General features: G+C 36.8%; 2 protein-coding genes across 12 annotated transcripts in view; one reads left to right on the top strand and one right to left on the bottom strand.

The window, feature by feature from the left end:
• The window catches only part of iffo2b (intermediate filament family orphan 2b), a 32,581-nt gene extending 18,995 nt beyond the window's left edge, over positions 1-13,586 (top strand). Inside the window, exons 2-8 of one of the 2 annotated variants that reach the window (XM_024269753.2) lie at positions 4,814-4,874; positions 7,917-8,012; positions 10,094-10,258; positions 11,300-11,448; positions 11,723-11,918; positions 12,029-12,127; positions 12,820-13,586. In XM_024269753.2, coding sequence (XP_024125521.1) covers positions 4,814-4,874; positions 7,917-8,012; positions 10,094-10,258; positions 11,300-11,448; positions 11,723-11,918; positions 12,029-12,127; positions 12,820-13,053 — 1,000 coding nt within the window. In that variant the 3' untranslated portion in view covers positions 13,054-13,586. The remainder of the gene's footprint in view (positions 1-4,813; positions 4,875-7,916; positions 8,013-10,093; positions 10,259-11,299; positions 11,449-11,722; positions 11,919-12,028; positions 12,128-12,819) is intronic. The other variant, XM_024269754.2, reaches the window with a different exon arrangement.
• The window catches only part of LOC112144888 (telomeric repeat binding factor 2, interacting protein), a 37,286-nt gene extending 10,458 nt beyond the window's left edge, over positions 1-26,828 (bottom strand). For 8 of the 10 annotated variants that reach the window (XM_024269750.2, XM_024269751.2, XM_024269742.2 and 5 more), the window contains exons 1-9: positions 26,688-26,828; positions 24,501-24,738; positions 22,715-22,848; positions 22,341-22,582; positions 20,887-20,979; positions 20,214-20,811; positions 20,014-20,111; positions 18,131-18,568; positions 17,802-18,019 (exon numbers count right to left, since the gene is read on the bottom strand). In XM_024269750.2, coding sequence (XP_024125518.1) covers positions 17,802-18,019; positions 18,131-18,568; positions 20,014-20,111; positions 20,214-20,811; positions 20,887-20,979; positions 22,341-22,582; positions 22,715-22,848; positions 24,501-24,727 — 2,048 coding nt within the window. In that variant the 5' untranslated portion in view covers positions 24,728-24,738; positions 26,688-26,828. Of the gene's footprint in view, positions 1-17,801; positions 18,020-18,130; positions 18,569-20,013; positions 20,112-20,213; positions 20,812-20,886; positions 20,980-22,340; positions 22,583-22,714; positions 22,849-24,500; positions 24,739-26,440; positions 26,589-26,687 lie in introns of those variants that run through there. The other 2 variants (XM_024269746.2, XM_036212016.1) reach the window with 2 other exon arrangements.
• Between the last annotated feature and the right edge of the window lie 555 nt (positions 26,829-27,383).

The raw sequence follows: 27,383 nt of genomic DNA, 5'->3' as shown, positions 1-27,383 counted from the left end.
ATATCTTTACTTTAAAACTCTTAAAAAATGGGGAAACTTGATCAGAAAAATGAAAGTCTGTCGTTTCCTAATGATCTGTTAAGGGTGAAGCATTACATCATTACGACTGTTTAATAACCCTCACAGACAGTTCTTGGAGGGAAAAAGAAAGACACGAGTGTGTCAGACTGAGAAACACATAAAAACGTGTTAAGACTGCTTGTTATCCTCAGGTCATGTCATGGAAAAATAGTTAGGCTGCTCCTAGACACCCTGCACAGGCAGGGAGGGAGTGCAGCAGAGATTCTTCAGATAAACAGATCGTATATGTGATAGGAACCATTAACTTATAATCAGAAGTTTATTGTCTTTCAGTTTCAAGGATGGACAAGATAAAACATGTTGTAAAACTGCAGTGGGCATACAGTCCTGTGAGTTTGTTTTAAAACGTATTTTTTTGGGTCTTTTCCTCAAATTTCAAAATAAGACCACTTTCTTGATGAAAGAAATTTGAGTCATTCTTTAGGGTTCAAACTTCATGGGGTGGCATAGGAGCATACGGGCTAACAAGGAATCTGCACAACGTATCCGCAAACGGCAGAAGAAATCGGGGGATGTTGGGAAGACGCCAGGAGAAAGGGATCAGGGATCAAATACGAGCGACGGATTAGGATAACTGGTTTAAACGTGGATTATTGAGCAATTATGGGAGAAAGGTAAACGGATCCGCATTAAAGCGAAGAGGATTTTTGATATGGAGTTTATATGTCATAATTTCAATAAATCCAGAAATGTTTATCTGGTGTTGTTTGCATTTTTTGTACCGAATTTCACCACAAAATGAACCTGTTAGTCATCACCATTGTGTCTGTGAAAAATTTTGGGGATAAATGTCCGAGCTGCTCTATGTGTGGGGCTACATTGATATTAGAAATAATAATAATAAAAGAATTCCCCTCATTTTTTCTTGGGTGACACACCAACTCTAGGTTGATGTAATGAAGTGGGCGGAACCCTCAAGGAGTGAAAGGCGGAGCCTCAGAGATCGAGTCATTTTACTTCCGGGTATAAAAATAGTTAACAAAAAATACTCATATTTAATAAATAATTTTTTAGTCTTCTAAAGGTAATATTTACATCACATCTGATTCTATCCGGCCCTCCAGATCATTTTATTTTATTATTAATGGCCCGATGTTATCTGGCGCTCATTTTAACTTGTATTATTTTGACAAAATATATATTTTTGGAGAGTAAAACATTGAAAGTTATTTAAGGTTTAAGTTGATTTATTCTGGAATAATATTCCTGTTTTTTTCATATTAATGTAAAAAAATTATGGTTTTAAAGTTTAAAAATTGGCATTCTGCTAGCTATTTTTGCTAATTTAGGCTTTTACTAAGATTTTTTTGTTATTTTGGAGTTTAGCTAATATTTCAGCCACATGCTAGCTGCTTTGGCTAATTTGGACTTTTTAGGCTATTTTGAAGTTTAGCTATTTTTTTAGCTACATGCTAGCTGTTTTGGCTAACCTAAGTTTTTTTTTTTTTAACTTTTTTTTTAAGTTTCTTAGGCTAATTTGGCATTTAGCTAATATTCTATCAGCTTCAGTGTTTTCAGCTATCAATTTCAGCATCTTCAGCTATCAGTACTAGCATCTTCAGCGTCTAAATTCAACTTACAGCATTCCCACTAGCATTATCACAGGTAATGTTATACATCTATTTCATAATTAGGTGAAAAAGTTACGGTTTTAAAGTTTTAAACTTAGTTTTCGAGTGTCCAATAAATGTTTATCTTGTTCGCCCCGTGACCTAAGGTGTGTTTTGGATTTCGGCCCCTTGTGCGATTGAGTTTGACACCCCTGATTTACATGGATATGGCTGAAAGACTTAAGAAAATGAATGTTTGGCCCCTTTAAAGTTTTTGATTCATGTGTGGAGAATTTCGGGGGTTATATTTGCCAGTAAACAGCTGTCTCTGAGCCGACACACGCCCCAGCAGCCCGGCTGTTTTTGTCCTTGTACGGGTTTACTTGGACTCAATAATGTCAAAGTTACAAGAAGACCAGACTAAAACAAAGAGGACAGAAAAATGTTTCAAACTCTTTGGAATGTTGTTGTTTTCTCTTTCCTCTTTAAATGTGAAAGCTCTCGGCTCTCAAACTCCTCTATAAATAAGCCATTTTAACTCAGTGAGAGGATGGAGACTCCACCCCACGTTTAACTGGATCGTCTATCGGCCACAGCCTGACAGAACAAGCTGTCACGGGGATGCGGATGCTTTGACAAGCATGTGTCTGCGGAGGACGCGATGCAGTTGTGAACTCCGGTGACCTCAGCTGGAGTCCTGCGGCAGACGGGCCGAGTGTTGTGGACACAGTAAATATCCACCGCCAGCGTTTTTAGAACAAGGATTCAGTCGCAGAGTGTGCTGGCAGGCTGTGCTGAGGGATAGTACTTTCTTTATGATTAGGCGGTGTACTTTCTTTAGAAGGGAAACAGTTCCAAACCTCTCGGGACATTTTTATCTTCTTGTTTAGAAGTCTGGTGGTACCAATCTCTCTGCTTAGATGACATATGTGACAAGGTCAGTATTAGTTACATTAAAATTCTTCATCCGTCTCAAACAAAGCAACTCGTCTTTTGTTTTTTCCACAAAGATTCATCAATGTTCAAGTGTGATGACTTCCTCCTGGTCAAAACTTGTTTTTTTTTAATTCTGGAAATTACACTTTATTTTCAGAAATATATGTCCTTTAATTAATACTTTTTTTTTTATCTCTCCAAATACATTTGTGTTAAGCCCACTACATCAAAGAATTGACAGAAAAGTCAAATTTTGTGGAATTGATACGTTTTTTTAAGTCCTTTCTATATTCTTTAATGAAATATAGATAGCATAAATTATGATACTTTTGGTGATTTGGTAAGTTTTCGTTCACAAAAATATCAGTTTAAAATCCTAAATGTACTGGAATTTGAGTCATACTTTTATAACACAGTTTAACTGTTTTATAAAAAATATTAATCAACAAATTTTGTATTCTTTCAATAGAGCAAGTAGTCATTTAATAAAATGATTATTATTACATTAGTTATTGTGACTATAAAAGTATTGAAAGCTAGCTAAACTTTTCCCGCCAAAAGCGTTTTTGAGAGTTTATGGAGGCAGCCATTTTGAAATGAGCAGGAAAAGCCTCTCTATTGCCCCCAGTGGAACGATGATGAACTACAGCACAGAAAACAAGAACCAAGTTCTATCCAATGGGTTTAAAAGTTTGCTTATCGTCTCAAATATGATACGAATGGTTATATAAGGTATAAAAATGCATTTGCTATGAAAATGGTCACTGAAGATGAAGTATACTTGAGCACAAAATTTAATTTAAGAGGCTAAAAGAGCTGCGAAAAATCTAAAGTGACCTTTAAAGCTAAATTATATGAAAAGGAATAAGCAACAACAAAAAAAGAGCTAAATTATCAGTTTTTTTAATACTAAAACGATTGATAATTTCTGAAAGAATGCTAAAGACTGTACACCTTTCAAAAGAGGTAGAACAATTTTAAGAGTATTGAACATGTTTTTGGATTATTTTCAGTTTTTACATAGTTAGGGATCTTTGGGGCAGAATTTCATAGCAAATCAGAACAAAGAAACTCTGATGGACTCAATTTTTGACAACAGCATTAATAGTTTTATTATTTATAATTATTTTGAATTGATAAAATAAACATCATAAACTGAATTATAAGGGTCAATATTCAAAGTTTGAGAAGGACTTTGGAGGAAGTTTGACAACTTTTTGAGTCCAAATAATTTTTTACAATTCATTCATATGTGTACAGAATTACAAAAAAAATAAACACATTCACTGAAAACAATCAATTGTAGGCAAAAGAAGAAAATTTTTTAAACTTTTAATGTGTCCCTTATTTTATTAAATCACCTTTTATAAAAGCTTTGAATATATTCATAGACTGACCATTTTTAATGTCTTCTTTCTCTTTATTCTATATCTGAACTGTTTTTATGGATCCCAGTGAAGTTCAGCGTTCGTTCTCACAGCTGATTCCAAAAACATGTTTGATCCCATCAGAGGAATAGTCTTTGAATGCTCATTGGTAATGGATTCATTTGAACCAGATTTGAATTATTATGAGTATGATGAGTTATGAGTAAGCATAACAAATACTTGAGATACTATTGTGGATTAAGCACAGTCTGTATATTTTCATGCAATTAAGTATTTGTAACTTCTGTTTGATGCAAAAGTATTAAAACTTGTATAGTACAAGAAATACTTGACTTATTTATTTTCCTGTGTACTGTATTGTTGCACCACAAATAGTTAAATGTTGTTATTCCTGCTGCTAAAACGACTCAGAACAGTTTCTATCATCATTTTCTTGCTTCATTTCATTTTCTACATAATTCTGTTAATGTTTGGGCTTCTTATCTGTCAAATACATGAAACGTGTTTTTAATCCTTAGTGAATAAGAAACACCAGTTCTTAAATTTCATGATCTGAAGAGCATTCTAGCATGAAGGAATTCATGGATGCTCCACCCTGTAATTGCTCAAATGTTCAAAGACCTCTATTGATGATGAAAGGTTAGACTTGCATTCTTGCAGCTTTATTGAGGCGGTGGGGTTGTAAAGATGACAAAAGGAGAAAAAAAATGGAACAAAAGAGTGAAAGAAGAGGGGTGGGGGTGTGACTCCATGCTGTCAAGGGTTTTTGTAATCTGTGATGGGAGGAACATCCCCTCAAAAGAGCGTTTTCCTGTTCCTCAGAGACGGATACTGACCCACCTCTGTGCTCTGTTCCAGATGGGAGGAGGAGCTGTCCAAGCGCGAGCAGCTGGAATCCATGATCAAATCCCTGCAGCAGGTTGGGAAACAACACGGACACATTTCCTAATAATCTCTCCATACACAGATGTTGGACGTTGCGTCTGGGGTCACTCGTGTGTATTTTCCAAAAACTACCGAACAGGGATTGTGTTCATGGGAATAGGAAACAGTCAGGAGTGAGAGATCCAGATAACCACATTACAAACCCATCAAGAGGCCTAGATTTAGATAGGAACTTCGAAAACCATCAGCTGTTTTCCACTCCTGCTCAGAGCCAGGTGAAAGGAAGCAGATATAATAGCAAAATCAATAAAAAGTGTCACCCTTAAGGCTACCAGCCCAGCTCTTGTACCCCTTTTAGTTGGTATGTTTCTCTTTTTTCTGCTTTTGCAAAAAAAAAAAATCAATGCTTGTATGTTTGTCTTGGGCTTTGAGTCAGCAAAACATCAGACAGGGAGGTGGACCCCCTGAGAGTTTCAACCTCCCACAGACAGGCGTTGCTGCATACGGTGGAAACATATTTGTCCAGATATAGATAATTATAGAGTATTAGTAGAGCTGTGAAAGTTAACACATGTGATTAATTAAAACAGAATTAATATTTATTGACGCCCTTAGGTGTCCTGCTGTGCAGCTGTGAGATCAGCGTAATAAAACTCAGGCTAGCATAAACTTATTTTTATATTCTCTGATTGAGATTTTATTACATTAAAGAGATAATACGGCATTTATTTGTAGTTTTTGGACAAAAGTGATCTTTTATTTTAAGAAATGAGGCAGAAGATGAACGTCGATCTGATTACTGCAGCGTAGAGCGAATGATCTGCTGTGATGGGCGGAGCCTAACGGAGCTGTCTGCGAAAGGAAATCCAACAACGAGGAAACCGATCATTATTTAAATTTCAGGATGGGGCCAACATGAACTTTTCTACAATAACGAGCGCCGGTGTTGTCTAAAAACTGGGGGAACTCCACGGTTCGCCGCGAAACTCCCGCCCACCGCTGTTACGAGAGTTCAGAGTGGACAGACACGCCTCCACCTGTGAGCACATTCCAGCCGAGGCGACAGGAAATCCAGCTGGATCAAACTTCCACCAAAAATATTTGTATTATTTTTCACAAGCACGATATGGGAAACTTATGAGAAAAAAAAAACAGAATTCCAGGAAAAATGCCAAACGGACAGCAGCTCTTAGGAAAGAAATTCTAATTCCTGGTAGACAAAGTTCCAAAGTGTTAAAAATAAATGCACACTTTTGTGTGTGATTTCATAAATGAATTAATTGCGATTATTTTTTTCCAGGTTTGCGATTAATTTTTTTTTTAATTGAATCCCAGCCCTAGTAAAAGTTTTTTTTTTTAAGATTCAAAGTTAGAGGACTGAAATGCAAGATTGGAGATTTGATTAAATGACTTACAATATACAGGCTAATGTTAAAATGCTTTTAAGACCAAGTGTAAGCAACCAAGGGCACTGGAGTAAGGCTGCCACCAACGATTATTTTAATAGTCGACTAATCGTTGATTGTTTTTTCCAATTAGTCAAAAAATTGGGTCATGAACAGAGTGAATGTGAAACACACATCTTAACCATCATTAGCTTCAAACCAACTAAGAACTAGATATATTCACACTAGCATCACCTGGGATAATGCTAGTGTGAAAGCTGTAAGCTGAATTTGGCCGCAGAAAATACTAGTGACGATAGCTGAAAATACTGAAAATGATAGCTGAAAACGCTGAAGCTGATAGCTAGATAAAATATTAGTTAAACTAAACTCCAAAATAGCCTAAAAATAAAAAAAGGCTTATGTTAGCCAAAATAGCAGGCATGCAGCTGAAACATTAGCTAAACTCTTCTTCTTCTTTCACTCTCAATTTATCCTTTTCGGGGTCGCCACAGCGTAACAACACCCACTGTTTCGCATCAGTGATTTGGCAGAGTTTTTACGCCGGGTGCCCTTCCTGACACAACCCTGTATTTGGAGGGCACAGGGACCCAGTTAGGCAACAGCGTCAAGGATCTTGCCTGAGGACCCAATCTGGGTGGGGATCAGTGGACAACCCTGGGAATCGAACCCAGGGCTCCTGCGTGCCAGCCCTTCACCCAGCTCACTGAGCCACCCAGCCGCTAAGCCAAAAACATAAAAAATAAATAAATAAATAAACTGAAAGAAATCCTAAAGTGGTCAAAACAGCTAGCATGTTACTGAAATATTAGCTAAACTCTAAATTAGCCTAAAAAACTAAAAAAGGAACGCTTAAGTTAGCAAAAACAGCTAGCATGTTACTGAAATATGAGCTAAACTCTAAATTAGCCTAAAAAACAAAAAAAGCTTAAGTTAGCCAAAAATAGGTCGCATGTAACTGAAATATTGACTAATAGCCTAAAAAAAAGCCAAATTAGCCTAAAAAAATAGGTTAGCCAAAACAGCTAGCATATAGCTGAAAAAAATAGCTAAACTTCAAAATAGCCAGAAAAATGGAAAAAATCCTAAATGAGCCAAAATGGCTAGCACGCAGCTGAAATATTATCTTTACTCCAAATTAGCCTAAAAAATTGAAAAAAATCCTAGATTAGCCAAAATAGCTAGTATGTAACTAGAAAATTGACTATTGACTAAACTCTAAAACAGCCTAAAAAACAAAAAAAAGCCTAAATTAGCCAAAATAGCTAGCATGTAGCTGAAGCATTAACTAAACTCCAAAATAGCCTCCAAAACCTTAATAAATGCTAAAATAGTCCAAAAAGCTCACAGAATGCCATTATAATTTTATACTTTACTTCAGTCAGACTCCATATAATATAAAGTAACAACTAATCGATTATTAAATTAGTCGTCAACTATTTTAATAGTCGATTAGTCGTTGATTAGTCAACTAATCGTGGCAGTCCTACTCTGGAGCCACATGTGGTTCTTTTTTATTTTAGTTTGAAAATCTTTAATTGCATCAATCATCTGGATTTATTTGTTTCCAAATTCTTTGCAATTAAGTTGTTTGAATTGATCTCTAAAGTAGTAGATTTACTATAGTGTTTTGACTTCCTTTGCTTGTCTTGTTTCCATTCCTTCACTAGACCGCTCGGGAGTCATCAGAGATCCAGGAGGAGCTGAGCGAGAAGGTGGATCGCTTGAAAGCAGAACTCGTGGTCTTCAAAAGCCTGATGAGTGACGTAAGCATCGGATTAGGGCTAAATCGCTTCTCAACAAAGCTTCCATTCAGAGAAATATATGCAAGTAACTCCTGCATAAAGTAGCAAACATCCACATCGTGTCCCAACAGCATCCAGGACTGTTTTCTCAAGCTTTATTAGAATAAAGACACCAATTTTCCTGGTCTAAGGAGGAACACACACCCTTCCTCCTATTTGATTTCATAAAAGACTGTTCCATGAAGCTGCCAAGACAAGCTTTTATTTAAAATAGCTCAAATCGCAGCTGCAGATCAAGCAGACTTCCTGTTCCTTGGAGCTCTGACTTGTTATCTAGCAGTTGTGTGGAGTTGATATTCAGTTCGCACATTCAGCTGCTGGCTGCACAGGGATAAATATAGACAGAATCTCAAATATCTACTTGCCTTCCCCCAGTTTATGCTCTCCATTTTTTATTTTCATTTCTGCTTCACTATTATTTGTGGTAATCAAGAGTAAGGTAAGTAATGTAGAAAAATAGAAAAAAAGATCATTTGAAACCTTGAATAGAAATGTTAGTGTTGCTAGTAGTGACTGTGGAGAAAAAAACTTAAATAAATGGTTCCCTGTTAGCAGTATGAATGTTTATCTTCATTCTTCCCAGCAAGTGTTATCACAACCTCATGATTTGCGTAATTACACAGACAATATGAGGATGGAAGCATATCACTTTCAAGCCATTTGGGACGGACGCTTTAGTATCGCCGCTGGGGAGGTAAAACATCGGCAACATTGCCCCAATTTAATTTTGACAAAAACATTTGTAAGGGCAATTTGACGAAATGTTCATCGAAGGAAAATAAAGAACGATGAAGAAACTTGCTGTATTTTCCGGAGTCTGTCACAGTTTTTTTTTCATAGTTCAGCCAGAGGTGCGACTTATTTTATTTTATTTTTTTGACATAAAAAGACTCATATAAACAGTAAACACCGGCTGTTCTTTAGTGGTTGTTTCCTCTAAAAACCACTAGAGGGCGCTGCATCTGAGTATAAGTATCTGCTACTGACAGAAGAAGAAGTGTTGTCCAAAACAAACATGGAAGAGAATCTCATTGTTTTCCTGTTAAACTTTGATATTTTTCTTATCCAGATGAAAAGATTAATATTCTTGTATTTATTTATTTTTTCTTAGCTACGCTGGGCTTGATGGATTTGTTCTGAAACGTCAGACTTTTCTCTTCTTCTACTTCATTAGACATTTTTAAATGCTGCGGTAGATATTTGTCAGAAGAGAAAAAAACAAAAACAAAACAAACAAAACAAAGAACAAAAGGAAAACAGCACAAGTAACCTATCAAAAATTCAACCCCAAACCGCCGCCGCCACTAGGGGCAATAGAGATGCTTTTCCTGCTCATTTCAAAATGGCTGCCTCATTGAAATCTCAAAAACACTTTTGGCGGGAAACGATTAGCTAGCTTTGAATACTTTCAAGGTGACAATAAGTCATCTAATGTTATTCATTTTATTAAATGACAACTTGCTGTATTGAATAATAAAAGGAGAATAGGGACATTAAACTCATAATGAATCACAATTGTGATGGTCTTATTTGACATGGTGCGTTTTATTTTGAAAGGAACTCGTACTGCTGTCAAAAGTAAAAAAAAAAGTTTCAATTGTCATAGTATAAAGAAAATAGTGTCACAATTACCACTTTAATTTAATTATTGCCAATATTATTATTTTTTTAATGAATGACTTAATGGCAACAAAAACATTAATAATGTATTTTTTTTTAAATAAAGTGGGATTTTGCAGGTCTTGTAGGTTACAGACCCCTGATCTCTTTTACAGAAAATTGTGTGCTGCTGTCAACATTATAAGAAGTTAAAATTATTGTATAGAAAATATAACAATTATAATTTAACTATTGGCCACAAAAACTTAAATAGCGTCTTTTTTAAACCGTGAGGCGGGACTTAGTGGGTCTAGCTGGGTTTAGAGTCCCTCCTTGTTTAGAGAATCCCTTTTAGCTAAATTTGATCACCCTGATGCTCCATCGTTGTGGTAATTCATTAAAGAATGTCTGAATGAACTGAAGTATTTCCTTCCCTTTTGCAGCAAATGTCTGACCTAGACTCCAAGATCCAGGAAAAAGCCAGACGAGTGGACATGGATATATGCAGGCGCATCGACATCACGGCCAAACTGTGTGATGTCGCCCAGCAACGCAACTCAGAGGACATGTCCAAAATGTTCAGTCCTGCCAGATCGCTCCCAGATAAGGTCAGTATTTATCTGCAGCAGCTTCCATGCGGCGATGCACTAGTTTGTCAGGAAAGCTGACGGCGAAAGGAGCACAAATATTGAATTGGAGAAGTCGTTCAACCCAAATGAAATTAGAGCTGCGCACTCAGTGACCCTTTTGGAGGATGACACGCTCGCTAATAACTTCATAGACATTCAAGTCCTGACGGAAATGAATCTTTTATGTACAAAAACATGTCAAAAATCACACTTAGCAAATAGTTCAATTCTAGTTTGTGTGTTTTTGTTCTATTTCAACGATAAAATTTAAATATTATTATTATAATCAACAGCAAGACGTTATCTTGTATAATTTGGACAGGGTATATTTTATGGAGAGTAAAATTATTTGGGGTATTTATAAGATTACATTATATATTATTTTTATTATTATTATTTTATATACATTATTATAAAACTCTTTTAACATTTACTTTATTTCTAATTTGTGTATTTTAAGCTCAGACTTAGTGAGATGATACATCACAGTTTATTTTGTAATTTTCATTGAGACATGTAATGTTGAATTTGTTAATAATAATAATAATAATAAAACGCTTTTTTGACTATTTAAACAGGAAGTAAATAAAAAAATTCCCATTAGACGTGAAAATGCCCTTTCAGAATAAAAGCACTCGAGTATCAATGTTGCGTTACTGTATTAAAGGTTAACAGAGTTGTATATTTGTGCCACTGGAATGAGAACAAAAATCACAATTTTGAAATCTACATTTTTAAAATTGAAAAAAAAAACTTTTTGAAAACAAAATTTTCTTAGTTGCAAATGAAAATATTAAATGTTTGCTTAAAAAAAAAACTTGTATAATTTTGACAGAACATAATATGGAGAGTAAAATATTGAGAGTTACTTAAGGTTTATTCTGGAGTAATATTCCTGCTTGTTTTTATTCATATTTATGTTAAAAGACTTTTAAAGTTTTAACAATGTAGTTTTTATGCGTTTTGTGCAATCAACAGCTGCAGACCGACTCTTTGCTAACGCTTGCGTCCCTTTTCCAGGGCGCCATGGCGTGCTGCAGGAGAAAGGAGCGAAAGGTGATTTCCGACGAGGAGAATTCGGAGATGGACGCGGAGCAGAGCACGTCGGAGGAGGAGGTTCCCGGATCGCTCAACATCACAGACGAGATGAAGCGCATGCTCAGCCAGCTGTAAGTGACACCTCCCACACGGTCGGGAGGAGACAGCGGCGGCGGCGGCGCTCCCGTTTCTCTGTAAACGCTGTGACTCTCAGTCTCCCTCTGCTGTCCCTCAGCATGCAGATTCAGTTCAAGCTCAGCCGATGTGTATTTGTGGATTCTACAGAATCTTTCTTTCATTTGGTGTTGTTGTCTTTTTGCTTTTGCTGAATGTGGCGGCTGTTACACCTGTCCTTGCTTCTTCTTCTTCTTCTTCTTCCCTCCTTCCGTGGTCTGTCCCGCGCAGACATTGTTCAGATAACTCCTTTGTTGCCAGGCGCGAGACGTTTGAAATCGACGACGACTGCGACAGCCTGACGTGGGAGGAAAACGAGGAAACTCTGCTGCTGTGGGAGGACTTCACAAACTACAACATGCCGTCCACCATCACCGTGACGACCTGCACACCTGCCTGTGAGGGCAGCAACGAAGCAGCCGATCCCGTGAGTGCTGCGCGTTTTAAGACGGATGTTTTGAGGCCGTTGCTGTAAATGCTGCGGTCGACGTTCGATGGTGGATGATGAACGAGGCCTCTGTCTGTGCGCTCTCTAAGGACTCTCAGGATGGAAGTCTTGGCAGCCTCATCGATGAAACAGAGTCACTATTTAAGACCAGAGAGCAGGAGTACCAGCAGACCATCGGCCAGATAGAGGTATGCTGCTCTGAGGACGCATACTGAAGAGTAAATACATGCATAAAAAGTCACCTATGTGTTTGAAATTTGTTCTCCACATTTGACTTCTTACATTTGTTCTCTTTTATAAGAAAAATGCCACATTTACATGTTAAAAACCCAAAAAACATGACTTTACTGTGGATTTGAACTCATGACCTTCCATTCTTAGGGCAGACGCTCTACCACAGGACCACTGACTTGAGTTAAGCTAAACAGTAAAATAAATAAAAAAAACCTCAAAGTTAATGTGCTCATTTAATATTACCCTCCAGGCTGAACTTTTTTTGGGATCTATTAATATTTTAAAATATTTTATCGTGATAAAATATGCAGAATAAGACTGTATAATTTGCAGAGCTGATCAGCACAATCTGACTTCCCGAGGTTTGATCATCACAGTGGGACTCAATGGCATCTCCGATTTTAGATAGATCAATAGAGACTTTGGTTTGCTATTGTAACAAGGTGCTCTTGGATTCGTAAAATAATAATAATAATAATAGTTTATTGCAACCAAGTGTCCTGAATTCAATAAAGCTTTATTAAATTCCGTGTAGTTTTGACACTGAGATAATTTGACAATTCAGATTATAATTTTTTAAAAACCTGCTTTGATCTTTTTTAAAAAACCCTTTTCAGAGCTGTTGATGCCTTTTGTGCTCCTGCAGATGGAGCTGGCCACTGCGAAGAGCGACATGAACCGTCACCTGCACGAGTACATGGAGATGTGCAGCATGAAGAGAGGGCTGGACGTGCAGATGGAGACGTGTCGGCGGATGATTAAAGGCGGCAGGAACTCTCCTTCTTTCAGCTCCGCGGCCAGCAGTGACTCAGGGAACACAGACGAGATCCAGGACGAGATCTCAGACAAGGACGCGGAGGCCGAAGTCCCTGTTAGTTGATGGTCGGCCCGGTTCGTTCGTTCGTTCGCCGCTCTGTTGGTCACGGGGATTCAAACGCGGATGGAGCTGAAGCTGATTTTGGGTGGAACAACCCAAATGTGGGAGAGTAATGTTGGGGTTCAGGCCCAGAAATGGTGCTTTTATACTTCTTTGGTTATTTAGAAAGTTGTGTTTTGTAGGAACGGGGCGTTGACTTTGCTTTATGTGAGAAACAAGTGAGTTTAAACCCAAACTGTGCTCTTTTCCTCTGTGTTGCCTCACTAAATCCTTATCCAGGATTTCACCTCTAAATAAATAAACATTTTAAACTGGTAGATAAAAGGGTAAACCCAATAATTTCCTAAAAAATTCAAAACCATATTGTGTTAGTCTACATTTAAACCAACAATGGAGTATTGGGACCACCATGAAAGAAAAAAAAAAGAAACGATTCAACAATTTACGAAAGTAAAATCATATCATTACAGAAATAAATTTAACATTTTATGAGAATAAAGTTGCAAATTTATACTTAAAAAGTCAAAATTTTACAAGTCATGGTTCTTTTTTTTATTTTTGTTGTATTTAGTTTTTGTAAAACTACAACTTTTTTAAAATAATTGAATGGTTTTATTTTTTCATAATTTTATGTTTTTTTCTGATAAAATTATGACGTTTTTTTTTGCAATTTTACAGCCTTTTACACATAATTTTATGACATTTTTCAAAATAATTTCACAACTTTTTTCTTGTAATTTCATGACATTTCAAAAAATAATTTGATGACTTTTTTCCCCACAATTTACCACTTTCTTCTCATAATGTTATAACATTTTTTTCATAATTTTACAACTTTTCCCCTCATATCTTGACTTTTTTTTCAGATTTTAACCACCGTTTCCCATAATTTCACGACTGTCTGCTCATATCATGACTTTTCATAATTTGAAAAAATTTTTCCCCATAATTTTACTACTTTTTTCACATAATTTCATCACTTTTTTTCCATTATTTTTTTCATAATTTTACATTTTCACATCAATTTATTTATTTATTTTTTTAAATAAATGTTCAACTTTTTTTAATAACATTTGAAACACTTCTTCAAAAATGTATTTCTTTTTTTCATAATATTATAACTTTTTTCTCATAATTTCATGACTTTTTTCATAGTTTTGACGATTTTTACAATAATCATTTTTTTTCCTCATAATTTCATGACTTTTTTAAATCATTTTACAAAAAAAATTCTCACAATTCCGAGTTTTTCTCATATTTATTTCAAAAACATTTTCTTTCAAGGTGGACCTAACATTCTGTCATATAAAACAAATCTATTTCTACGTCTCTACATTCGGTTATCAGCTTTAACTTCTAGGGTAACTCACAGTTAGTTTCTGGGTTTTAAGGCTGTTCTGTCGGAAAAGAAACAAGTGGAAACAAAATAAGGAGTTCTGTTTTTTCTGAGGTAAATCTGCAGCCTTGCCAAAGCAGAAGAGGAAAGGAGCACAGCCTTCTGATGCATCGGTGCACTACTCAAACTCTATGCAATTTAGCTGGCCTTATATTTTTGTACTGGCCGTCACCCTTGCTAATTTAAAAAAAAAAAAAAGAATCTCAAGCAAAGCAGGTTTTTTTTCCTATATATATATATATATATTAAAAAAAAGTCTTGTAATAAACTTTGTGGGGGGGAACTTTATTAAAACAAGCATCAACTGGAACATTGCCCCTCCGGTACTTTGATTTATTGGAGGGATCTTTTTTTTTTTAGCAGTTTGTTGCTGCTTAAGTGGCGATTCAGAGGAAATATTGCTGTTTGTTTTTGTCTACATCCATTTAGAATGCTGTGTTATTGTGTTATACAAATGCTTTCTGTAAAGTTTATAATATATTTTTGACAAATCTTAATTAATCCTAAATATTACCTTAAAAAAAGCATTTTCTTTACCGTTTTCAGTAACAGTGAACAAGAATAATTGTCCCTTTTGACATTCAAATAGATAAATTAAATAAAGAAAATGATGAGCTCAGATTGGATATCAAGCTTTATGACAGCCTGAAATCAGATTTCTTGGAGCTCTTAAGCAAAACCAAAAATGATAAATCTTGAGTTTGATTTTATATTCACATGCTCATTTTAGGATTCATTTAGTGGTTTCACCATTTCCGCCCAGCACCCCGAGGGCTGCAGGCATGTGTTCATAAACACCAGAGGCCTTCGCGTTTCTACAGATTGAGCCGTCTCAGTTTCGCTTCCCAGATCGCCGCATGCGGACAGGCGTTTGCTTTACAACGTACCGCTTGTACGGTTCGCTGGATCAAAGATTAAGTGCCACTTTTATCTTTCCCAGCAACTATTGTTGTTTAGGCATGCCGACGGAAAGAAAAAGAAATCCTTTTTTTAACAAAAAAATACTGTTTTTTGAAGAAAAGCTGCAATATAGGCTGTGCCCTGTTGTTAAATCCAAACTGTGTCTTCCCTAATCATTAATATTGTTTGTTTTAACCAGATTATGTGTGCTATAACAAAACACACGACTGAGGAGGAGTCTCCCTCATGATATGAAACCAGCCTGTTGAGTCACACTGTGAGATGTGCCACAGATCTCACACCTTATGACGTCCAGCAGTTTTACTGTTCCCCACCGCGCTCAGACCATCACACGAACCAGCCGACCAAAGCAAACGTGTATAAAGTACTGTGACCAAGACGAAAATGAAGCTCAGAATCCTGACAGCTCTGGAAAGTTGGGGATTCGTGGACTCTGACGGGGAGGGGTTTTGCCTTTTATATCTAAAGGAATGTAACTGTGTTAAATCCCCTTTTACACTGAATGTAGTTTGATTTGAGTCGCCTTTTCAAAGCCGATCCAAACACAGGAAGCTGTTCAAAAACCCAGGGATACATGGTGTATGTTACAGTTCTCAACACTTCCGTCTGCGATCTACACGTGTGTGAACTGATGGATGTGAGCGGGATTCATGCTCAGTGAAGTCCTGAGGTGGTCATTTTCATCTGCTGTTATTATCACATTTTATAGACATGACTGGGAGGTAAAAGTCGCCACAATATTCTGTTTTAAAACTCGTGGGATTTATTTTCTTTTGAGCTTTTGTCATCTTTGATTCAGGTAAACTGTAATCATCTGGGTCCAGGGCAGACTTGCTTTCAACTTTATGAATGTACTCAGTTAATATTGGGGCAAAAATAAATAAAGTGGGATTGGTTAAAAAATATATATGTTACATGAGCCTTTTATTACTTTTCCCCCTTTCCTTTTGATGCAACTTTGGCCCAATCGGAATTCTTCCCTTTCCAACATTTAGCCCTCCAAACGTAAAATTTAGCATGAGGGCGGAGCTTCTAGCGCTCAAATACACATAAGAAAAGCTGTTTAATAACCTTAAAACAGTCATGTTACAACCCCTTCGCTTGGAGGATATTAAAAAATATATTTCGGACGCCACTTGCACTTGTCAAGCCCTTCAAATGGAGGGGTAGGGAGAAATGAAGAATTAGGATTGGGCCTTTGTATTCAATTTCCTTCTTAAACTCTTAAACATTTGGTGTTTTTGGAGTCTTTTTTACAACTTTTTAATTTGCTTCAATAATTTACCTTTTGCACTGTTTTATGTGACACCCCCATCTTTCTAGTACAGCCCCTGCTTCTTTTTTTATCCCACATTTTTTCATTATATAACATAATAATTCCACAACAAACTTGAAATTTTACCACAAAAAAAAGAAAAAAAATCAGAGTAATTCAGTCTTTTTATTACTACAAAAAATTACATTAATGGAAATCTAGACAGTTTCATGTTTTATAAATCAAAAGTGTAAAACTAAAAATGCATAAATTCCATCTCTGATTTTGGACGCCACTTTCACTCGATGATGTCACCAATAGTTGCCGCTCAGCTAGTGTTAGCGCTGAGCTTTTAGCTCTCAAATATACATAACAACAGCGGTTTTATAACTTTAAAAACGTCATGCTACAGCAAAAAGTCATAACGGAGTGGCTCCGTAAGACAAATATCAAAGTTCTGGAGTGGCCTAGCCAGTCTCTAGACCCTAACCCAATAGAGAATCTTTGGAGGGAGCATGTACTCTGTGTTTCTTTGTAATAGCCCGGAATCTGGACTGATCTAGAGAAGATCTGTGAGGAGGAGTGGGCCAAAATCCCTCCTTGAAGTGGCAGAAAACTACATTTTATTATGTCTCTCACAGTAGACGAGGGCCCAAGATAAAAGTTTCAGACCTCTCCATGATTTCTAAGTGGGAGAACTTGCAAAATCAATATCAATTTGCCTCACTGTATGTTGTCATAAACGACCAATGTGATTGGTGAACTCACCGGCGAGTTCAGGAGTACCGGTACAGTCTACTGAGGATTTTTCTTTTTCCGGGGCTACATTCGATTTAGTTAATTAAAACTTAGTCCATGTACTTTAAGTATCAGTTAAAAAAATAACTAATTTCACAATAAAATTCATAGGTTTATTATCAAAGGGTTAAAAACATCCTCAATAAAGGAGAGTTCATCGTCAAACACACAACGGCGACACATACAAGCGTTTACACCCCACCCAATTAAAAAAACGCTGCATATTTTATCTGTTCACTCCTCTTCCTGATCCTTAACCCCGTTTGTCGTAAAAACAATATTTTGCACAGGAGTCTCAGGACAACTAAAGGTATTTCATGAAATTCTACAGAACCAACACTCCGATCCAGATTTGGAGTGTTCGGTGTCGTTTGTGCTCACCCCTCCACTTCCAGAAACATCATCCTCTTGGCCACGCTCTCCTCCCCGTATTTCTCCTGCAGCTGCTGCCGGACGAGAGGATCAGCTGAGAGCAAGAGGCTGTCGTCATGGAGACTCCAAATGGAGGCAGAAAGAGAGGAGGGGTTCAGCAGCAGGTCTAGAGCCGCAGAGAAGTCTCCGCTGGTCTTTAGCAAAGCTTTGGTGACGCTGACCAAGTCCTAGAAGGGAGAGATGGAAACGGAATGCTGTTGGTGCAGAAATACCTCAACACCAGAAAAACATGAAAGGAATATGGTTGGAGAGTTTGATCTCCTTAGTTGCATCCATACCTGTTGTGTCTGGACCATCAGCTCTTTGATGCACCGTTTGTCCTCCTCTAACTGGCCTTGAGTGAAAGACAGAGAGGCATCTTTGCCCCCTGAGTGTTGGAGGTTGGATGGAGCAGCTGAAGAGTCACCAGCGACTCGCTGAGAGTCGTCCTCCTGCGTTTCGCTGTCAAATATGAACAGGTGAGCCTTCGAGGTCACGGCGGCGGGCTCAGGGACAGGCGGCTTGGCGGGTGCTGGAACCAGGGAGCACGTGTCCGGCACACAGTTGTCACTGGAAGCTGGAGACTCCGGACCGTTCTGCTTTGAGCTGACTGCAGAGGCCTGCGAGGGTCTGGGACCTCCAGCGGCGTCTGTGGGTGGGGGGAGGCGTCCTGCTGATGTGGCTACAGTTTCAGCAGAGTCTGGAACATTCGAATCTTCTTCGTCTTCTTCACCAGACTGAAGCACAAAAATATGACATTAACGAATGTAAACGTTTTCAATTCATTTAATTAAGACAATCAGCAAAATCCAGGAATTATGTCCTAAAAAATAAAGATCCTTAAAAAGGGATTAAATAATCACATTTTAGAAACTATTTATTAATAAAATTTACATTTTGTAATTATTTAATCACATGAAAAAACAAAGCATCATTTCAGAGGAAGGTTTTATATTCCTGCATGTTTTTGTCATGATGATGAAACAAGTTTGTTCCAACATCTAAATAGTTTCCTCAACTGTCACGTCCTTGAGTTTCATTTCCTCCTTCCTGTTTTCATTCCTATCTTCCTATTTTCCTTCCTTTTTTCTTTTCTTGCTTCCTATTTTCCTCTTCCTTTATCCCTTCCTTTCTTCCTTGTTTCCTATTTTCCTTCTTACCTTCCAAATGTTCTTCCTTTCTATTTCCCTTCCTTTCTACCTTCCTATTTTCTTTTCTACCTACCTATTTTTCTTCCTTTCTTCCTTCCTACCTTCCAATTTTTCTTCCTTCCTATTCCCCTTTATTTTTACCTTCATATTTTCCTTCAATTCATCCAATTTTTATTCCTACCTATTTTCTTACTTGCCTTTGTATTTTCCTTCCTTCCTATTTAATTACTTTCCTTCATATTTCCCTCCCTTCCTTACATTCCTTACAATTTTCCTTACAATTTTTATTCCTTCCTATTTTCTTACTTTCCTTCGTATTTCCCTTCCTTCCTATTTTTCTTCCTTTTTTTCCTTCATTCCTTCGTATTTAATTACTTTCCTTCATATTTTCCTTCCTTCCTTTTGTTCTTCCTTTCTTCCTTCCTATTTTCTTACATTCCTTCCTACTTCTCTTCCTTCCTATTTTCCTTCCTTCCTGCCTTCTTCCTGCTTTACCCCAGTCTTGAAAAAGATCAAATTCACCAAACAGGTTAAATAAAACCATGAAATCACTCGTCTTTTCTACTGTCTTGTAGTTGTGATAAACCGGAATAAACTATGTCAACAAATAAATGATGATATTAATGATAGATATTTTTTTGATTGCTCAGAAAAGTGTTCCTCTTTTTTATGTTTTTAATTAGTGCACTCGGGACCTGACGTTTCTCTTTTTTACTGCTTGAAATTAAAAAACAAATCCCTCTTGATATTGTAAAAGTAAAGATAGAATAATAATAATAAACTTCAGAAAGCAACTTTTTAGTTGTATTTGATCTTTCACTCTGCCAAAGTGTCACATATTTAAATGAAAATACCCCAAAATTAGGCTTTTAGCAGCCATTATTAGGTTAAAAATAATTGATTAGTTGGGTTAATTAATTACAGGTCATGATTACATAATCATACAAAGAAGTATTGAATGACAGCACTATAAAGAGTACTTAATCTAGTAATAAAGATGACTAATCCTGCAGATATAAGAGAAAGTCTACCTCTGAACCATCGTCAAACTCCTTTGTTGCCAGTTCCAGAATCCCCAACTGACTCTTCGTTTTTTTCTTCTTCTTCTTCAGCGGTGACTCAGATTTATCTAAAAAAAATGTACGGAAGTTAGAGAGCTCTTCCTTCAGTCTGAGAATTCACCTAAAGTATTACAACTCAGATCCGTCCTATCTAGTGATCTGTGTCAAACCTGCTGGTGTTGTCTGCTCGGGTTCTGGTTCTCTCTGTTCCTCTGCAGCTGGGATGTTTCCTCTGGCTCTCTTAGGAGGCGGCTGCTCTGCTTCTGGGCTATTTTCTCGAGCAGCTTTAACTGGATTTGTTTTCTTTGACTTCTGGGGAGATGGCGCTGGGCTGCTGGAAGACGACCGCAGTTTTCTCCCGTAGGGCTCGGAGGACGCCGCTGCCTCCAGCTCCAGCCTGCGGCGTGTCATTCGCTGCACAGGCTGATCCGTCGCAGGTGAGGCCTTCCGCTTGTCCTTCAGTTTTCCAGGAGTAGACGCTTTGACGGGAGACTCGGCGAGAACGTGAGGACAATCTTCTGCCGGACTTTGACTGATGTTTGGTTGAGGTCCATCCCTGTCTGGATCTGCTGCCTCATCAGAACCAGGCTGGACGTCTTCATGCAGCTCAGCGCTGGAATCCTCAGTAACAGAGCTATCAGACATTGGAGCTTTCATAGTTTCTGATTCTGCGGTTTCCTCTGGCGCTCCATCTGTCTGCTGGTTCTCACTCTTCTCCTCTTTAGACGAGCTCGCATCCTCTGCATTTGTCGGCGTGGTTCCACAAACCTGCAAAAAACAAAGTTAATTCATTATATCACAGATTAATAAAAGAGCAGCAAAAACTCAGACATGTGAAATGACCTCTTCTGGATGTGATTCCTTGGAGTGTTTCTGTGGAGAAGCAACAGCTGCTTCTGAAGGGATCTCACCGTCAAAGACGCGATTGTCTTCATCCTAAAATAGATCATAATTAACCTGTAAATAACTCTTAAAGATATAACAAACCAACATTGATACCAATATTCTGATAATGTGTTAAATTATTAAATCATTTCATAATAATAATAAAATAAACTGATGGTCATGATTTGATTTAAGGTTTGTAATTGCTGCCATCTAGTGGTAAACATCAGTAGTGGCATCAATTAGTGCAACTGATCCAATTAACCAAATCAATTTATTTATTTTTTTCTAATAATTGTTTTATTTAATTTTTATCTGCCTTTTATATATTTTGTTTCCCTTTTCTATTTGTGTTGCTGTTTTTGATTCTTTTTCCTGTTTTTCTTGTTATGATTGTAAAGGTTTTTGATATTGTTGTAAAGTGCTGTTTAAATAAAGTTTTGTTCATTCAAAATTTGAAAACAACCTCAAGAGTTCAAGGTTGGGCACAGGCTAAGCACCACAAAAATACAACACAGAATATTAAACAAAAAGAATAAAAATAAAGTCCAGTTAAGGTGGAAATGAGCTGAGATTTATTATAAGTCAGACGTGTCGTTATCTGGGATTTCATATAATCAACTCTGTGCTCTTGTGGCATAAAGACTTTTATGTAATCAGAAAAGAACGGATGCTTTCAGACCATTCTTACTTTTAAAACAAATTTGAATCTTTGAATCTTGAAGTGGATCCAGAAATAAACAGGAAGTTTTTATGGAGGAAGTCAAGCTCCAAAGAAAGAGGAATTCTTGTTGAATTCTCATCATGATGCAGCACTCCCAGTATTACTGAGGTTAAAATGGTTTTGTCTAAAAATATAGGAGATTTATAGAAAACGTTTAACCCTTTAACACCGGAGCGCCAGTGTTTATGTTATTTGATTTACTGTAACTTTTCAAGCGTTAACACGACAATTCCAGAAGATTCTGAAGGAGAAAAGCTGCTTGTATGATCATATTTTCTTTTACTGCACCAGAATGTCACAAATTTAAATAAATACATAAAAATTAGGCTTTTCACAGCAAAAAAAAAAAGCGATTAAAATAAGATTAGTTAATTATAGGCGACGATTAATTAATCGCACCAAAATTAACTGCATGACAGCACTGATTGAAATACAAAGACTCAGGTCACTTTGATGAACTGAAACTTAACGACTGAACTGGGCTGCAAATATTTTAGAACGTCATCTTTTTTAATAAATAAATTGACTTTATGGTTTGAGTACATTATGAAACTAATTTTGTACTAAAGGCCCATGAGTACTGTTTTATAGAACCAACATAACTACTGCAGTAGAGTGCTGCAGCAGACATTGTTCTTACAGAGTTTCTTCCACAATGTATATTTGTTAGCGTTTTTCATAGTTTTACCTCAGCCTGGTCCTCTTCTGCCTCACTTCCTGTTACGTTTTCTGTTGATTCCGCTGTCACAGCCTCCAGCAGCTTCTTGGCTAGTCGTCTTTCGTATCTGTCCTTCATGGACTGCCAGCTGTGGCCGGTCACGCGCTTCCTCTCCATCTCCCGCCAAAGGAGAATCCCACCCACTCTCGCCTTCCGACTCTTGACATATTCCAAGATGGCGGTATCATCGTCAGGGGTGTAGGGAATCCTTCCTTAATGAAACAAAAAAAATAATGCATCCTGATTTTTAGTACAATCAAAGATAACATCTACAAGAAGTGAATCCGTGTTCTTATACTAAACCTGCAGCAGTTTGAACACTAAAGAAACAGGAACTGGAGTACCTTCTGATGGTGTTTTAGTCCTGTCCTTTTTTGTGGACGGCTTTGGTACATCGTCAGGAGTTAACCGGTAATCCTCCACATTCAGCTGTTCCTCCTTCTCAATGCAGTCGAGGATGTACTGAGTGGAAACATACCTGGAAAACAAAAATGAACCACTACATTTAACAGTACTTTTAATGAACGACCTTAAAAACAAAATATTCAGGCTTTCTGAACACTTTCAACGTATTTTGGCTTCAAATCTTAAAAATATGTTAAAAAAAACATAATTACAACACAGATAAAACCACCTTGAAATATTCACAATCTAAGTTCAAAGTGGGTGAAAAGACAAATCTGATGACCGAGCCTTCTGGTGTCATTAAACGCATCACTCTTCTTTCATGGAGGCATGTAAAAACATCTAAAATTAGATTTTTGTGTAAAAGTGGTTTTGTGTGTGCAAAGTAAGTGATTTGTGTGCGATTTGTAAAGATTTGAAGTTTTAATTTCAATTTTTTAGTGTGTAAATTGTAATCAGTATTTTTTTTATTTTGAAATTTTTGTAATTGTGCAAAAAATCCGTTCTATGAGTTAGAAAATAAGCATTACGTATGTAGAAAATCCAAAGACGCATAAATCTAAAGTTATCCACAAATCCAAAGTTATACATCCACAAATCCAGAATTATGGACACACAAATCCAGAATTACGCACGCACAAACCCAGAATTAGGAACGCACAAATCCAGAATTAGGAACGCACAAATCCAGAATTAGGAACGCACAAATCCAGAATTACGCACGCACAAACCCAGAATTAGGAACGCACAAATCCAGAATTACGCATGCACAAATCCAGAATAGTGCAAGCACAAATCCAGAATAGTGCAAGCACAAATCCAGAATTACACACACACAAATCCAGAATTATGGACACACAAATCCAGAATTACGCATGCACAAATCCAGAATAGTGCAAGCACAAATCCAGAATTACGCATGCACAAATCCAGAATAGTGCAAGCACAAATCCAGAATTACACACACACAAATCGAAAACTATGAACAAATCTAAAATTACGCACAAATCCAAAGGTACACTAACACTAATCCAAAGTTACACTAAAACAAATCCAAAGTTAAGCACAAATCCAGAATTATGCATACACCCAAAGTTACAAACATACACAAAAATCTAAAGTTACGCACAAATTAATGTTACACACAAATTAATAAGTATGCATCCACAAATCCAAAGTTACGCCAAAAAAATCCAAAGTCACACTAACAGAAATCCAAAGTTAAGCACAAATCAAGAATTACGCACACACAAACCCAAAGTCACACACACACAAAAATCCAATATTAAGCAAAAACCCAATGTTACCCACAAATTAATGTTAAAAATTTAAAATCCCCAAAACTACCATTTAAAAAAAAAAAAAAAAATTACACACACAAAACTCCCAAATTACACACAAATCAAGAATTACGCACACACAAACCCAAAATTACACACACGTGCACGAATCCAAAATTACACACAATTCAAGGATTACACAGGCACAAATTAAGGTGATGCTTTTTTCTCTCCATATTTGCTTCGTGCCACCGGCTCCGCCCACAAATCAGAAGTGAATTTCTAACAGACTTTTGTCACTCTGCAGAAATTATATCCCCAAAAAAATCTACATTTTTTAAACGTTGGCTAAAAATGGCCTAATCATAATTAAAAGAGCACTGGTAACACCTTTACACTCTTTCAGCAGGACCTCTTGCTAAAGGCTCATCATCCTGGTACGTACAGGTGAGCGTTGGATCCAGAAACAGAACTTCTGGCCTCAGGATCGATCAGCAGGATGGCTCCAGGCCTCTGCGTTCTGCACATCACCCCTCCTCCAGCTTTTATCATTGGCTGGAGCTGCTGTCTGGTGTGTCCCGGCCGCAGATAGAAAGTCATGGGCTCCCCATCGAAAGTCAGAAAGAGAACCGGAGAGATGTTTTGGATGGCAGCTTGCTGTCTGGTTGGCATGGCGAGAAGTCCTGAGGAAAGAGATCGGATCAGAGTCAAACACCAATCTCCTCATTTGAGAAAAAAATGTAATTGTGTGTTGCTTAAAACAATTTATCACAACAGGAAGAACGGTAGAAAGGAGTTCATAGTTTCCTTTAATCTGTTTGGTGAATTTGATCATTTTTGAAGACTGCAACGAAGCAGAGGAGAAAGAAGGAAGAGAATACAAGAAGGAGGAGACCAGATACGATGTTCCACTTTGTATCTTTGATTAAAACTTTTGCTTCTTCGTCTGGACAAAAACAAGCAGTAAGAGGTGAAGGTTCCCTCTGAAATGATGCTTTGTTAACTTATCATCACATTCAGCAGATATTCCACGTTGGTGAAGTCTCTGTAGCCGTTACCATGACAATGAGTCACAGTGTGTATCAAATAGTGAACTTTTTGTGAAAAAATGATTAAACATAAAAAAAAAAAAAACAAGATTAAAGGGCCTATAAAATACAAAATCAACTTTTCTGGGATTATTCTAATGTTAATTCCTCATAAAAACAATACAAGTGACATGTTGTTTGGCATTTATGTTTGTTTTCGTGGGCGAAACGCAGACACACTGTCGAGGCTGACTCTAGGATGATGTCATGAAATAGACGACACCCACAAGGAGCGAAAAGCGGATCCTCAGAGATCGAGGCGATTTACTTCCGGGTAGGTTAAAAACTCACAAAAATAACTCAAATTTAATTAAAATGTGTTCTTTAGTGTGCCAAAAAGGTACTACATTATTATATATATATATATATGGACATAGTTTACTTTGAAAGGTTTAAGAATAGTATGATATAGACCCTTTAAAGTAATAAGAATTGATTGAATATACATTTATTTTGTAAATGACCATGGTTTAAACAGGATAATGCCTTTTGTTGCCATCCCAGAAAAACACTCTGAAGTTCTTTTTATTAAGCATACTTGAGTGAGAAGAATACTAACTGAATATTTCTTCAGATTGTGAATTTTAAGTATGTAAAATCAACACTTCTTTGTATACCTGCTCAGTGGGACACTGACTAAAGCACACTTCCAAATCATCTCTTTGGAGGTTTTTTGTTGTTTTTTTGTTTGAACAGGCAGGGACGAAGCCAATAAACACCTTCGGAAAACCAGATTGTGTAATAATATACAACTTTATTCCTAACTACCGAGCACTGCACGTTTATTACAACATTTCTATATAACTGCATACATTTAGAACGTATATTAAGCTCTTTAAAAGGGAGATTTTTGCCCTTCACCAGCTACATTCATTTATATTTATTTAGCACACTAACATTCCTTTTTTTTGTTTGTTTTGTTTACTTATTGGGGTTGATTGAGAAGTGTGTCTATGTGTGTGAATTTATTCTATATATTTATTGTTTGGAAACCGATTTGAGCTAATTCTAGTGTTCTGTACATTTTTCTTCTGTAAACTTAAAGCATACTCCCTCACTTTTAGTACAGACTGGGTATACTTGTAGTACACTTAAATACACCACTTTTTAGCTAAGGGTGAGTCCAGAAGTGAATAATGGTTAAAAATGCTCAAATATCAGGGGAGGATTTTGGACATTAAGAATATAGATCTATCGTAACCACTTGATCTGTATGTTTACTCCTGCATAAATTGAAAATTTCAGTTAAAAATTAAAGCAGATGTTTATTTTAGCTTCATGTTATTGCAATACTCACATGGGGGTTGCTTACACAAACGGTATTGAAGTTGGCTTCTTTTACGGACTATATAAACTGTCGTAAAGCAAACATTAGATGAGGAATGACCGTTACTCGTTGGACAGTGTCCGCTTCTCTGTCTGTTTGCTAAATGTGTACAGCGAATTCGAGTGCAGTTTTCAAAGAAACTACGGAGAAATTATGGCTACAGTGGTCTTTGTTACAAATAAACTACCAAGATTTGAGAAAAAGTATAAAAACTTACCTTTAACGACTCACAGAACTACACTTCGCGCTAAAAGCTAAACCAAATCATAATTTACTTCCGGGGTTTTCTTCTTCGTGGGTTTTGATTCAAAACAAACAAATTAAGTCAATTCAGGCGCCATTTTCTCAACACTGCCCTTAGTGGTCATAACATGGAATTGCGATAGGTTCATACGCAGAGTTGGTGATTTTTTTAAACCTAAAAAATACGTATTATTATTATATTATTATTATTATTATTATTATTGACTATAAACCGATAGGTTATACATCTTCAGCAGTGTTTATTTTAAATGGGACTTAAAAGAACAAATGAGATTTACAATATTATATGATTATTGTATCTATTGTTCTGTGGTGTCAACAATCACAAAACCATCTCCAGTTAGTTCAGAATGCACAACATGGCTGTTAATGTGCCTAATTTTAAGCTAACTTTCTTTAATTGAGAAGCACTTTGAGTCTCTAAATGAGTCTTAAAATGCCATGCAAATGCAAGTTTCATTAATCTATTCAATACCCCGTGAGTCATTTAAGAAAATTGAAAAAAAAGGGAAAATAAAATAATTTTTTGGGGGGGAGAGGGGATGGGGGATTGAATATTTGCATTTAAAAGGAATGGCTGCTCATATTATTACCAATTATACGTATCAATAATAAGATTAAATTGATCAGTTGTGCACAAAACAGCAGC

The sequence above is a fragment of the Oryzias melastigma genome, linkage group LG5, assembly GCF_002922805.2.
Source record: "Oryzias melastigma strain HK-1 linkage group LG5, ASM292280v2, whole genome shotgun sequence".
NCBI classification, from domain to species: domain Eukaryota; kingdom Metazoa; phylum Chordata; class Actinopteri; order Beloniformes; family Adrianichthyidae; genus Oryzias; species Oryzias melastigma.
This window is presented reverse-complemented; position numbering and strand designations above follow the sequence as displayed.